The sequence below is a fragment of the Misgurnus anguillicaudatus genome, chromosome 25 (genome assembly GCF_027580225.2).
Source record: "Misgurnus anguillicaudatus chromosome 25, ASM2758022v2, whole genome shotgun sequence".
Taxonomy (NCBI): Eukaryota; Metazoa; Chordata; class Actinopteri; order Cypriniformes; family Cobitidae; genus Misgurnus; species Misgurnus anguillicaudatus.
In genome coordinates this window covers 3258497-3272906 of record NC_073361.2, presented here as the reverse complement: position 1 = coordinate 3272906, position 14410 = coordinate 3258497, and the positions used below count along the sequence as shown (strand labels likewise).

General features: G+C 38.6%; 1 protein-coding gene across 1 annotated transcript in view; it reads left to right on the top strand.

The window, feature by feature from the left end:
- The window catches only part of kmt2ca (lysine (K)-specific methyltransferase 2Ca), a 232967-nt gene that overhangs the window by 186929 nt on the left and 31628 nt on the right, over positions 1 to 14410 (top strand). Inside the window, exons 46-51 of the mRNA XM_073864088.1 lie at positions 2138 to 2302; positions 5149 to 5278; positions 5449 to 5601; positions 11228 to 11398; positions 12376 to 12512; positions 12628 to 12814. Of these exons, the coding sequence (XP_073720189.1) occupies positions 2138 to 2302; positions 5149 to 5278; positions 5449 to 5601; positions 11228 to 11398; positions 12376 to 12512; positions 12628 to 12814 (943 nt within the window). The remainder of the gene's footprint in view (positions 1 to 2137; positions 2303 to 5148; positions 5279 to 5448; positions 5602 to 11227; positions 11399 to 12375; positions 12513 to 12627; positions 12815 to 14410) is intronic.

The following is a 14410-nucleotide window of genomic DNA, read 5'->3' as shown; positions in this document are numbered from 1 at the left end:
AGCATATATTTTAAAGAAAAGAGTTGTTTTTGGAAATTGCTACTCTAGGAAATGTATACATTTAATTTTTCTTATCACGTTAAAATATCAGAAGTTAAAAAACTAAGGACTGTACGTTATTATATTCATTTCCGTGTAGATGCAATCCCATGAACAAAAATATGACAGCAACTCAGCTAAAAATGAAATTAAGCATAATACTTTGGCATATAAGGCTACGAACTTTACAAATGTTTGTCATGAATAAAACAGAAATTCGCCAAGCCGGGATTCGAACTCAGATCGCCGACAGTACATCTGCCCTAACCACTGCGCACAGCACTAACCACTAGACCAGCGATAATGACGAGTAAACACATAAGAAATGTCAAGGCAACTGTTTAGATGGAACAATAAAAAATAATAATAATTCAGCTCACATAAATGGATTCTACACTTTCCACGTTTGTATTCTGCATCCAGCCTTCCCAAGTGGTGTGCTGTGGCAGGTTTGACTGGTCATGCCCGACATGACCATGGGTTCGTAACGTCCCTGTATGTTCGGCGGTGCCCACCCCACATGCCTGTGTTAAGCTGCGGTGTTGTAAGGTAGTCTTTAAAATTAAAACTGAAGTTTCTTAAAGGTGATTTAATTTCTTGTCAGGGCATGCTCCAAACAGTGTAACCAGGTTCCATCGCCAAGCTTTATGAAAGTAAGACAACAGGGATAAGGGAACAGCGTCTGACTTTAAACCCCCAAAAAGTGATTTTTTTACAGAAGTAGTCCACATGCCTCCAAAGGGTTAATAAATGTCTTCTGCGTGTAATCAGAATGATTTTGTAAGAAAAATATCCATATACATTTGATTCAGCTAAGGCTTATACCAGGGAACGTCTTGCTGTAAGGCAACAGGCTATGATAATACTAAAACAACTGTTCTAATTCTTAACTCTTTCCAAACCAGTGTTTTCCCAGTACCAGCAACTAAGTTGCCAGCCAGTGGCAGCATTTTTTGAGACTTTCACAAAAGTTTAATGCCTTCCAGAAAACGTTCTTCTTTAGATATACAATTTATCAAATGAAAGAAAACACCCTCTGCTCATAAAAAAGTTTTATCCTCATCATCTTCATTTGTTCTTTTTTATCACCTGTCAAATATGGGTAGGTTTCTTCAAAAATTCCAAATTTTGAGCAAAAAGCTGAGATTATTGCATTTTTGTGAAGGACTTTTGATAGAGATCAGTTTCAGAGCAATAATCAAAACAAACACAGAGTTCTTACTGTTTGCCCTAAGAAGTTGCTTCTGGGTTTTTAAAGGCAGGTAAGAGCCCACCTGGTAGATAATAGCGGAAATACAGATTGCCGGAAAAACTTGTCATTGGCAGGGAAGCAATTTCTCTTAAAGGGGACATATCACGAAAATCTGACTTTTTATATGTTTAAGTGCTATAATTGGGTCTCCAGTGCTTCTATCAACCTAGAAAATGTGAAAAAGATCAACCCATGTAACTTAGTTTTGGTAAACCATTCTCTGCAAGCATGTAAAAAATAGGTCATTGAAATTTGTCTCCCCTTATGATGTGAGAAGGGAATTTAACTAATACCGCCCCTTAATCTGCACTATCCAAACTGACACTGCCATTTAGTGCAGAGATCAGCTCATTTGAATTTAAAAGGACACACCCAAAACAGCACATTTTTGCTCACACCTACAAAGTGGCAATTTGAACATGAAATTATCTGTGGGGTATTTTGAGCTAGACCTTCAGATATATACTCTGGGGACACCAAAGACTGACTTGGCATCTTAAAAATCTTGTGAAATATCTCCTTTAATTAATGGTGGGGAAAGAGTTAAGAAATGTTATCACATTACTGGTATATACCATACATACCATAAAGATTGAGATACATTATGTTTTTTCGTGTATTACAGCAATTTGTGGAAATTTAATTAAGGTTATTTACAATGTTGCCCAAATGGATGTAGAATCTATTAGATAATAAAAAGAGCTTTAATGTCACCTTAATGTCAGTTTAACAAGTAGCATTAATTGCGTCTCTACCATTATGTAATACAATTATCATATGCATGTATAAAAAATGCAGTTGCTATGTTTCACTCAAGCCATCTATCATCCACTGTTTTTCTCACAGCAGCTCACTATGCTGCCATTGATGGAGCCCATGATTGGGGTTAACTTTGCACACTTTCCCCCATATGGCAGCGGGCAGTTTAATGGAGAGAATAGACTGTCGGGATCTTTTGGAAGTGCGTATCTGGATGGGTTATCTGACTACTACTCACAGCTCATCTATAAGGTATTACATTTAAAGTCAATTTCCTCCTTTAGATGATATGGTTTCTTGAGGGTCCTTGAGGTGTTTTTCAAGTTGTTATAAGGGGCCCGAGCACCAAGGAACAGGCCAGAATGGTGGTATAGGCATCAAAAGTGGGTGTTAAGAAATGGCTTGATAGAGCCACCTACACAATTTCAAGTGAACACCCCCCCCCCCCCCCCCCCCCCCCGACTGCAAAGCTCTAAACCCCACAGAAAGTCAGCCATTTTGAACTTTCGCTGTGATTTCTGTGCAAATTTTCGCTCCTCATAGAGATTTTATCAGATCATCATCTGTGGCGGCCTGACAGATTTCTGCGTTTCGCCCAACATGATCTTACAAAGTTCCGTGGGATAGTCACAGAATTTTTTGTTCATTTTTCCGTGGCATTCTCACGGATTGGTTACTCAACTGCTTTTTCCTATTTTCAAACCATTGTCGCTTCGGTTTAGGGTTAGATTTGGTGTTTGCGTAAGTATGTCACTTTAAGTATTGGTTTATACTATGTATTCTTTTATATTTTCTAAACTTTAATCAATTGTCGCCTGGTGTTGGGGTTAGAGTTGGGTTTGGGTAGGGATGTCATTTTATGTAAATCTAACCCTAAACCGAAGCGACAATGGTAAGAAAATAGGACAAAACAGTTGAGTAACCAATCTGTGAGAATGCCACGGAAAAGAAAGTCCGTGGCAGGACCACAGAAATATGCGGAGATCCGTGAGAATGCCATGGAAAAATGAGCAAAAATTCTGTGACTATGCCACGGAAATTCGTGAGATCAGGTTGGTTTTGCCATGAAACAGGAAGTTGTTCTAACTCAGGCTTAAAATGCTCAATCTGACCCACACTTCTCATGTTTGATAAGTGTCCTGTCCTGAAGACATTTTCATGCCAATATTCAGCTACAGCTACCTAGAGGCAGCAGGAAATGTCATGTTTTACACTGTGATTTACTGCTGATAGAGATTTAATCAGAACTTAAGTATCACATTTGGTCAGACTGATCTTGACTTTTCGTTGAAGGGCGTGTCCGTGGCGGCCTGGCAAAGTGTGATGTTTCGCCATGAAACAGGAATCTGTTGTAGTTCAGGCATACAATGTCCTACCTGTCCCAGACTTGACATGAAGTGTTCTGTTCTAAACACATTAACATGGCATTATTCAGATACAGTCATAGCACCACCTACAGGCAGCAGAAAATGGCATGTTTTACACTGAGATTTACTTATTTACTCCTCTTACAGTTTTTGTCAAATCATCATCATATTTGGTGAGTGTCATCTTAAGGTCTTTTTGATGCTGAATTGTGAAGGATTTGACTCTACATAAAATTTTGTGTCAGTTCTGATTTGCTATAAAACCGGAAGTTGCTGGAACTCAGTGTCCGATCTGTCCCAAACTTTACATGATTGATATGAGTCTTGACCTGAACAAATCTATATGCCAATAGACAATTATGGGTAATGGGGCCACCAGCTGGCATCAGGAATTGACATATTTTACTCTGATTATGCAATGTATGATGTGTCTGAAACATGATTGATAAGAGTCCTGGACTGAACAAATTTAGATGCCAATAGTCACTTATGGTCATAGCACCACCAGCTGGCAACAGGAGTTAACATATTTTACTCTGATTATGCAATGTCTGATGTGTCTCAAACATGATTGATAATAGTCCTGGACTGAACAAATTTAGATGCCAATAGTCACTTATGGTCATAGCACCACCAGCTGGCAACAGGAGTTAACATATTTTACACTGATTATGCAATGTCTGATGTGTCTCAAACATGATTGATAAGAGTCCTGGACAAATTTAGATGCCAATATTCAGTTACAGTCATAGCACCACCTGCTGGCATTATGAACAGACATGTTTTACATTAGCTTAAACATACAGTACCCTCAATTTTGTTTAATAAGATTTTAGGACTGAAGGCATTTATGTACGCTATTTGGTTTTAGTTATTGTGCCACCTACTGCCAACAGGAGGTTTAGCAAATCAAAATACCATTGCCATTGTCCTCATATATTTACCCACTTAAATGCATATTGCCCACTGTTCAATGCTTTCCTAAAGCCATCGGCTGGTGGTGGCCATGGGTGCGAGGGCCCTTTAATCACAGCTTGCAACTTTGATGTGTTTTAATTTTGGCTGATGTTCAGTAAGGGTGTCACGAAATCGATCGAAATTAAGTCACAACTTCGAATTAAAAATGGAATTGTCGATGCTGCCATGCCCCAGAATGGCGTCTGTGCCAGGACCGGTCGTTTCTCTGAACTGAGATCTGTTTAAGTTTCACAACAACTTATTTCAGCTGCTTAAGAGTTTTGAAAACAGCATTTAAACATGACTTATTGGGGTATAGTCTCACAATCTCGTCTGACGGTAATAAAAGCTTGTTTTTAAGGTGCAAAGTACTGACAGGAATGTTCATCTGTATGTGCGTGTACCATATTTTTCCACTGGCAGCACGACTAACATGGCAGGGCATCTCTGTGTTCAAGGTCAGATATTATATTTCATAAATGTCTAGTCTAAAAATGGCATAGCATTTTTTTTGTGCTTTCAAAAAAAAGGTAAAAACAGAGAGTTGAAACGAATCGTGACCTAAGGCTTAGAATTGAAAATGTAATAGAATTGAGGATTTGGAGAATCGTGACACCCCTAAAGTTCCATGAAAAACTTTATTTGCCTTTATTTATGTTACCTGTTTTGTAATTTGGTAAGAAATGCTCGTTAGGCTACATGCTACATGATATTTTATAGAAAATTAAGTTGCTTCTTTCTCTAAGGCTTTTTTGTGTTTGTTTGGGCTTGTAGCAGAACAATCTTAGCAATCCTCCAACACCACCTGCTTCACTTCCACCCACACCACCTCCTGTGGCAAGGCAGAAGTTGTTAAATGGCTTTGTAACTGCAGAGGAACTGGCAAGGAAGACTGATGTTATGGGTGAGCATGAGGGCATGAAATCTTTGACTGACTAAAATTTGGTTTATGCTTTTGATATATCATACAATTAGTACAAAGTGTGTGTCATAGCCATATTAAACTGCGTTAGGGGAGCTAGCTTAAAATTGTATCTGTTTTTGAACATCATTTGTTTTGTGACTGTTTGTCAGTTTCTAAAAGCTTGGGTCAGAAGCAGCTCACTGCCACATTTAAAGGTGAAGATGAACTGCTGGGTCACACAATTACTCAGGGTCCTAAGACTGTTGACGTTCCTGCATCCCTACCAACTCCACCTCACAACAACCAGGAGGAAATTCGGGGTCTTTGAGGGCCCCAACAGTGCTCACTGGAACATTCAGAAGCTTAGAAATGCGCCTATAACCAATGCCATTATTATGTTTTGCAACAATTAGATTGCGAAGGTCTTGAGACAGCTTTTTGCTTTTACCCATCATGAGCTGTGTCTTGTGTGACACTTTGGCAATAAGACCTTTTTGTAGGCCATCAGTTGAGACCGAACTAGCTGATATTAATTTGCACTGACAGGGGGCTGGATTGCTTTATAATTACTGATTATAATTAGCTTTTGTCTTGGCTTTCCATGCCTTTTTGCATCTCCCTTTCTGCATGTGTTCAATCTATTTTCCCTGTGTCATTTTACGTTATTACACAACATAATTTCTGAACTTATTTGTTTTGGTTTCTTTGCATGTATGGATTACTTAGATTGTTTTTTAACATCTGGTAAAATTTCTTCAATAGCACCTTTGAAAATATATTTACTGAGAAAAATGGTGATGTGTTCAATACTTATTTCACCCGTTGTATGGGTATAATTAAATTCCTAGTAAAGAGGGTACAGTATGAATTGATGTCACTTTTCCATGTGACCACGCCGGGAATTGCCCTGTTGAGTGGCAAAACATTTAACAAAATAGCGACTGCTGTGAAAACGTCAGTAAAACTCAGCTTAAATTGAATTTAGTTGGCCTTAACAGTGACCCTAACAACTTGCCAAACAACCAGTACTCTGTGGATATTGGCATATGGCCAGACATTGCTTTTCCTGACATATATGTGTAGTAAACAGTGTACAACAAAGCATTCCAGACCCCTCCCAACTGCTACATTTGAAATAGATTTTGGTGGGTTAACATAAACTGGTGTCCAGTTCGATCAGATAAGACCACTGACCAACATCTTTTATGGCAGACCTCCGTGCCAAAGCGGAAAAGAGGAGGACGTTTTGATTGGCTCACATCATTTCTGCTTCTCATCCTTTCAAACCCCCCTTCGCCATCTCATGAAGGCAGGGTGATCATAAACACTCCTTATTGACTATTGACTTGTTGGCTTGTTTAAAGACACTACCATTCTGAATTACAACTTTATGTTATAAAACTGTTCAAATAATCACAGTTATTAACAAACGAACTAATGAATGAATGAATGAATGAATGAATGAATGAATGAATGAATGAATGAATGCATGTATTATATAGTAACATGTTGCTGTCATGTTTATACTTTTTACACTCAGGACAAGGTCATGGTATTTTGGAAATGGTTTGGTAAGTGGAAAATGCATAGATGTAATTCTAAAGACAAAGTTTAACTCTGTACTTTATGCTATGCAAATAAGTTCTCATCCACATTCTGTGGGCTTTCTCTGACATCAACAGCCAATCAAGGGTCTGCATCAGGAAAGCGCCAAAATGCAAACTCCTCCTTATCTAAAATGTTATAAAAGTTCCTTTTTTCCAGACATTCCTTGTTCTAAGTTTCCGGTTGAGTGCTAGAGACTGAAACAGAACACGACCAAATCCTAAGCTCTAAATCTTATGGGGCGGCAGTGGTTTACGTAGGTTGTCTACAAACTGGAAGGTTGGTGATTCAATCCCCGGCTCCACTGGACCAAGTGTCGAGCAAGACACCTAAACCCAGTTGCTCCCCACGAGCTGGCTTGCGCCTTGCATGGCTGACACCGCTGTCGGTGTATGAATGTGGGAGTGAATGGGTGAATGTGAGGCAAATTGTAAAGCGCTTTGGATGGCCATAGGTCTGTTAAAAGCACTATATAAATGCAGTCCATTTACCATTTATTTAAAACCTCCTTGAAAAGAGAGACATTAACAGAGTATACCCAAAACTTCAAGTTTTGAGTCTCCTGCTTGTGTGCTAGAGACTGAAACAGAGCACCCAACTTCTTGACTCCCACTGAGAGAGACAATAACAGATCATCGAAAAACGAACCAAGTTTTTGAATCTCTTCTTAAGATTTTACAGCCCCTCGTTCTGAGTTAGACAACAGAGACTGAACCAGATGACCACAAGTTCTGAGTCTCTGGCCTGTGCGTGAGTGAGCCTCACGTCCAAAAAGGCAATAACCTACGTCTGCAACAAGGTTAAGCTCAGAAGAGCAAACCTACACTCCAAGGGACTTTCATCTGCGTGTTCCAGATTTGTTCTACAAGCTGGTCCAAATCTCACAAAATCCTTCAGATAAATTAGATGACAAACTAAACCTCTAGTGTCCTTTGTGTGGCATACTAACCAATGGTAGCCCATGTGAAAATCACTTAATTAATTTGTGCCCATGTCAAAATCACTACATATGTTTGTCTTGCCTAACACTAAACCATCCCACCTTTGTAAAACACAAGGCTCATCATAATTGATGTTTTTAATGAAGGCTCACTGATAAAACTTTGCAATTACACAGAATAAGAGTATTCATTGGTGTATTTTTAACATACCTGACATATGGCTTATGCTACTGATTTACTTCTCTTTTGAGTTGCAAACATTCAACAAAATGGCTGGCTGTTCTAGCGGCGGCCACGAAAATGTCAGTATAATTATCAGCAAAAATGTAATTTAGTTTAACTTGATAGTAACCCTAGCAACTTGTCAACCCACCTGAGGTCAGTGGACAGTGGCATGGACAATCCATTTACTTCTTCTTTCTGTGTTTCTTGGCAGTCTGTAACACAAATTCTTGTTAAATCTGTTAGTACAGTCTATCGCACAACAGCTTTTTCCAATTTAGCGGCATTTTCCCCGTGTTAGAAATGTAGTACTCGAGTTCGGTCTCGAGACAGATTTCTGCTTTCTCGGACTTGTTCCTTCAAAGACTCGGTCTTGACTCGGTCTTGACCACAGTGGGAGGAGAAGGACTCGTAGTCCTCGAGACCAACGCATTTGTTTAATGTTCATATAAAAAAAACACACACAGCCTATAACAATAATAATAAAATGCAATGTTGACTGGCATAATTTGAAAATGACATCCCATGGTACAATGCAAAGATACTACCATCAGAGCCGTTTACTTATCTCTAGAAAACATAATGCTTGGAATCTCTACTTTTAAATGATGTAAGTGAATCAAAAGCAAATATTCTCACTTTGTGGAATTACATGTGTGAGAGAAGGAGAGGTACAGTCTTTGGGGCTGATCTTGCACTGCTATTATTTGATTCAACTTCAGCCACTCAGAGCACTCCTGCAAATACGTGTGGCGTGACGGGCAGCAAAAATGTGAGGCAATTGCGTGGCTTCTGCCCCACAGTCAAGGGATAGTCAATGCCTCATCTAGTTTCTGCATTCAGTGCTGTGAATGCGTGTTGTTTTACCTTGATTTCGACTGCAGCCGACTCACGTAAACGACTAAACACACGGCCACAGGCCTCCCCAAACACGTGGCCACGCGTCTCCCCAAACATAAGAGGCATATATTTGGCATGCTTTGTGCTATTCTTATGAATGACGCTACTTATATTGCATCAGCAAACCAGACATTTAAAACCTTGTTTATTCACGCCTGTCTCCCCTTTTTTTCTAAATGTTGAATTCTTCATAAATCTTAAAGTATTTATTTTTTTATGGATCACCCAGTGACTTCCTTTAACTTAATTTTATTTTAAATAAAACTCTACTCTTCACATACATTTTTATAATATAGTACTCAATATAGTATATCCTCTATAGAATCAGCTATGTTTGGCTCTCTTGCAAAGGGTTTTTTTCTGCCAAGGACTTTTACCATATGGTTTTTCTCCTAAGATTTTTTTAACCGCTTGAAAGTCAGCTGACATTAGATTAACATTAGATTAACGTTACATATACGTTGTGTTATTACTCCACTCACTAGTAAGAATTAATTTTAGCCACTGTACTTTGCTACTTTGTTGTCCTATGATTTTTCTGTTTTTTTATTTTTATTTATGTAAAATTGCTTTGGAACAGTTAAACAATTGTGAAAAGCACTGTATAAATAAAATTGAATTGATTTGCAGTGGAAGTTCATTGCACACACGGTTGCACACCTGATGGAGTATTTGCATCTGATAAAAACCCAAAGTATTGATAAGTTGACTACTCTCACCCCTTATAAAATTTACCATGATTATACTATAGTATTTGTAGCTAATCCACAGTAACCACAATTTTACTATTGGCACATTACAGAAACCAGTTTAATCGTGATATTTCTATGAAGCATATGGTAATACAAATTGAATTAAGCCAAAAACATGGTTGTTATACTTTTTCTATAGTAAAACCATGGTTTCTATCCACCTTATTTTTTACGTAAAAGTGGGCGTCGCCATCTTTATGCACCTTTGTGTAAGACTTCCGGTGAGCAACTAAAGCTAATGGTAGTCGTATTGCAAGGGACACGAGTGTGCCATTTTGACTGACTTTTTTAATGTTTAATACGAAATCCAGTAATTATGTAATTATATTTTCATAAAACGAAAACAATACTAAATACATAGAATAGTAGTTTAATATACGTCTTATGGTTTGTTAAAAAAAGTACAATGTGTTGAATGAAAAGATGCCGTTGACTGTCAGAACGCAATGATGCTTTATGTGTCGCCATAAAAACTCAAACAAGTCAATTAAAAATTGCTGTTTAAAAAAACTCACACCAAAGGGACAGTTGTGACAATTGTAAACCATCGCCTGAAAAGGTTAAAAACACGGAGTCTTGGTCTATTCCATGTACAAACCTATGGTACAAACACTCGACTGACTTTCCCATTGTAAAGATACTGGTATGTCTCTATGCTTTTATATTTGCGCATTGAAGACTCGTCACCCCCAAGCAACAACACAAAATGATTTAATACATCTTCATATGATATAGCAGGCCACTTCTCAATTTCATTCTCACACTGGTTCATACATAGCCTGGCTCTGCCCTCCTACGTTCTTCCGCTTAATTTTCATTTCGCTTCAGAAGAACGTCTGGGACTGCTGTGTAGAGTTTCATTTTCTCCGGCAAAAATCTGCAGGACCAATCAGCGAACAGCGGGGAGTGGCTAAGAACGCAGACATTGAAGTCGTGCGCCAGACTGAGTGACATACGTCACTACCAATTGTTAGCGATTGGTTATGGCAGATTCAGAGTGACTCTGGGCAGATCCAATAGTTTTAAACTTCAACAGAGGACCCTCCTTAACGGAAGTAACCCGTTGCAATGGAGCGTGGCCAGACTCTCTGTACAAATGAAATGAATGTACAAGAGTCTGGTTGCACCAGGTTAGTTCATACATGGCAGGTGTAGTAAATATTACCCGTAACTGTTTAAATCATATTTTATGCATGCTCTCACTGCACGGATGTCTCGCACAAAGAAGGGAAATACCTCACATCACTTTGCTTTCGAAAATAAGGTGGATACGGTATACTTTATATATTATAACAAATTATTTGAATAGAAGATCAAACTTTTTTGTCAAAAATACAACATACACGTTGCTCACATATTATTGTAGCCCAGTTTGTGTTGAACACAGTGTTATGAGACCTGCCATTATTATTTTTTAAGCAACTGATAAAAACACAATTCTCAATGCAGGTCAAAACTTCTCCAGGGCCTCAAAACCCCCTTAGACTTCAGAGGGATAAAATTGTTTTATGTTTTCTTTCCAAGGGGTCAGGAACATTGTGTCGACAGGGACACTCCAAACAGCTTTGTCCCATCATCTTCTCCTGAAAGCGTAGTTGGCATGGAAATCAGCCGTTACCCAGATCTCTCTAGAGTTAAAGAAGAGCCACCATCTCCGGCTGTTTCTCCAGTCATCCCCATGCTGCCCAGTGCAAGTAAAGGTAATCTAAAGAAATATTTGTCTGTTCCAGAATTTAGTGAGTTCCTCCACCACACCTGCACCAACCTTGCAATTTAATTTCTACAAACTACCCTTTGCAAATAGGCTCTTCAAACCGAAAGAAGTAGATTTTTAAAACTTAGTAGCATTAAGATTAAATACAGATGTAGACTGTGTGTAGAAAACATCCCAAACAAGCAAATATTGCAGTTACGCAAGTCACTTGATTTACGCATATGCTTATTAATAAGTGAGTGTTTTATTAAAAATGTTGTGGTTTTGTGAAAAAACCTGCTTTATATAACGGTGATTTAACGTTAAATGTGTTTCTTGTGTTAAATGTGTGTTTTTAACACATGCAGTCTTTACTGGTAAATTGCAGTAAAGAGATCAGATGATCTCTTTACTGCAATTTACCAGTAAAGACTGCATGTGTTAAAAACACACATTTAACCATTTTTTTTTTTTTTAAATGTTCCTGTTCACAGATGTGAACAGGAACGTTTTTAAAAAAACTGGTAAATTGGAAGGACCGGTTTACGGCACTGTTTCTCTCTGCTGCTTGAAGTCAAACACACGTAAAGTGCTAAATCAACCTAATCGCTTCACCAGAGTTGTTTAAAACAGTTTACTATCTATTTGGCGAATTACCCAAGTCTTTTGCACACTTTCTGTGAAGCCTTATGTTTAGACATTACTGTCTAATGTTTAAGATGCAGGTGTGCAGATCGAGCAACTTTGCTCGACTATCAGCATCTTGTCATAACGCACACCATTGTTTACAACACAACACCGACCTCGCTGTGCGCTGGTTTAGAGGAAACATCTTCTCTCTTACAGAGTTTGCCGGTATTTTGGTACTAATGTGTGAATTATGCAGCTCACTACGTTTTTTACAACATTTTCAAGCTTTTACAACATTTTCAACTAATATTCATATAATATAATCATGTTATGACATGCTGGTTTTCCCTCTAGACTCTGATGCCAGGCTGTTGGAAGTCAAGAAAGAGCCAGCATGCAATTTTTTCGGTTCGCATCTGGGACAGCTGTCCATTTGCTCAAAGACTGACCTGGTGTCAGTAGCCATTACTCTAGACACAGTAGCTGCATGGGTCAGTTTCTGAAATTGCATTTTATTGTTTTATAGCAGTAATGCTTATAAGATTGTTATGCTTAAGCAAGAATGAATGGATTTAAAATTTGTTTATGTGTCTGCCTATATCCCAGAACATTCAAGGGGTGGTGTCAACGCTGGCAAACATGCTGTGTGTGTCTATCCCAGACAGTTATGACGTGATTCGTTCTTCAGGAGCAGAGCAGGTCCCTCCTCACACGACTCTGTTCCACCAGCAACCTGCTATGAAGCTACTTAGGCCACCAGTTGCCCCAGTACATCCCCAAACATTGAACTTTGGTAAGTACACATGTACTGACTAGGGATGCAGTGATTAACCGGTTTCACTATTAACTTCGCTTTAAAATGTCATCGCGTTTTTTTGTTTCATGCATGCACACACAAACCAGATCCACGAACCACCAAGAGGCGAGTGTGTCATGATGCAGACTGGTTGGCGCACTGTATGACAAAGCAGATAGAAGAATATGTGCATGTGACACGTCTCTTGGTTGTTTATGCATCTGGTGTATGTGTGCCTGCATGCGTACGTGAAAGAGCCACACTCCAATCGGTCGTTGCAGCATTTAAAAAAACTGCTCGTGTTGTGGTTTTCTTTTTCCTCAAATGAAACAATCTTCAGTCTTAGGTTTTGATTTCAAGAGATAGACTTTTATTTTCCGGTCAAATAAGAAGCCGAGACTGCCCTGGTGAATCCTCCCAGAACCAGAGTGAAGTCCTGGGAGGATCCTCCAAAACCAGTCTGACCCTCTGAGCCAGGGCTTGGTAAATATATAGGTCTTTGTTCCCTCCCCTCCCTGGTTCAACAATATGTTTCTGTTCAGGCTTGTAACTTGAAGAACCACATGACAGTCCTCAGACCAGTGTCTCCTTTCCATGACCTATTTGACCCTTGGCTATTCCCTATACAAAAACCCTTTGTGCCCGACATGAATACACACATCTGTTCTTAAATTGACACAGATGGCTTTTAAACTCCTAACACATAAGGCATAGTTGGATTATAATGGTAAACTCATGATGCACATTTAAAGATTAAAATAAACTACTTCACTCGCGGATCAAACCCGGGCGGTTTGCTGGTGGTCAAACCCAGGCGGGCGCTCCTGGTTAATGCTGTTAATGCTGCCAGCCCTAATATTTATATTTGATTTTTGTGTAATATTAAGCTACACCAGTCAAAATGACTCGCAGTACCTGCTCCAGACCCTGTGTTATTATTCGTTTTGAGAGGCTCTTATCATTTTTAGTAAATACTTAACCCTCTGGGGTCCGACCATTTTTGGACACTCTCAGAGGTTCTGACATGCTCTTACATATGGTCTTTTTTCAGTTGCTTTAAAACAAAATAATGGCAAGTGTCTCATAACACTGCGTTCAGCACAAACTGGGCTAAAATATTATATGAGCTACATGTATGTACATGTTTGTATTTTTGAGAGAAAAATGTTTATGCGTGGTTTTTAAAAAAGCAAAATTTTTAAGTCACTGATATAAGTCCACAAAACCCATACTAAACATGTTTTAACAACACTTTCCTAAACAGAATCTAGTAGTCTAGAGTTTTTTCTTTAAAATGATGTGACAATCACCATGCCTAATTATTCACATAAAACAATGTATTGATTTAGAAATTGTAAGACACTTTTTGTTTAGAGGGGCCGTATGCGAGAAGGATTGATTGACAGCTAGCAAACAAAGGCTCGCATAATGAGCTGCATAATGAGGCAGGAATGTGAGAATGAACTACAGTAAAGAATGTGAGGACAAATGTATACATGTTTGTTTGAGGTTTATTAAGTTAACAATATAATCAAAATAGAAATGATGGTTAGTAGGACATTTTAAGTTTATTTGGAAACAAACCTTATTTAA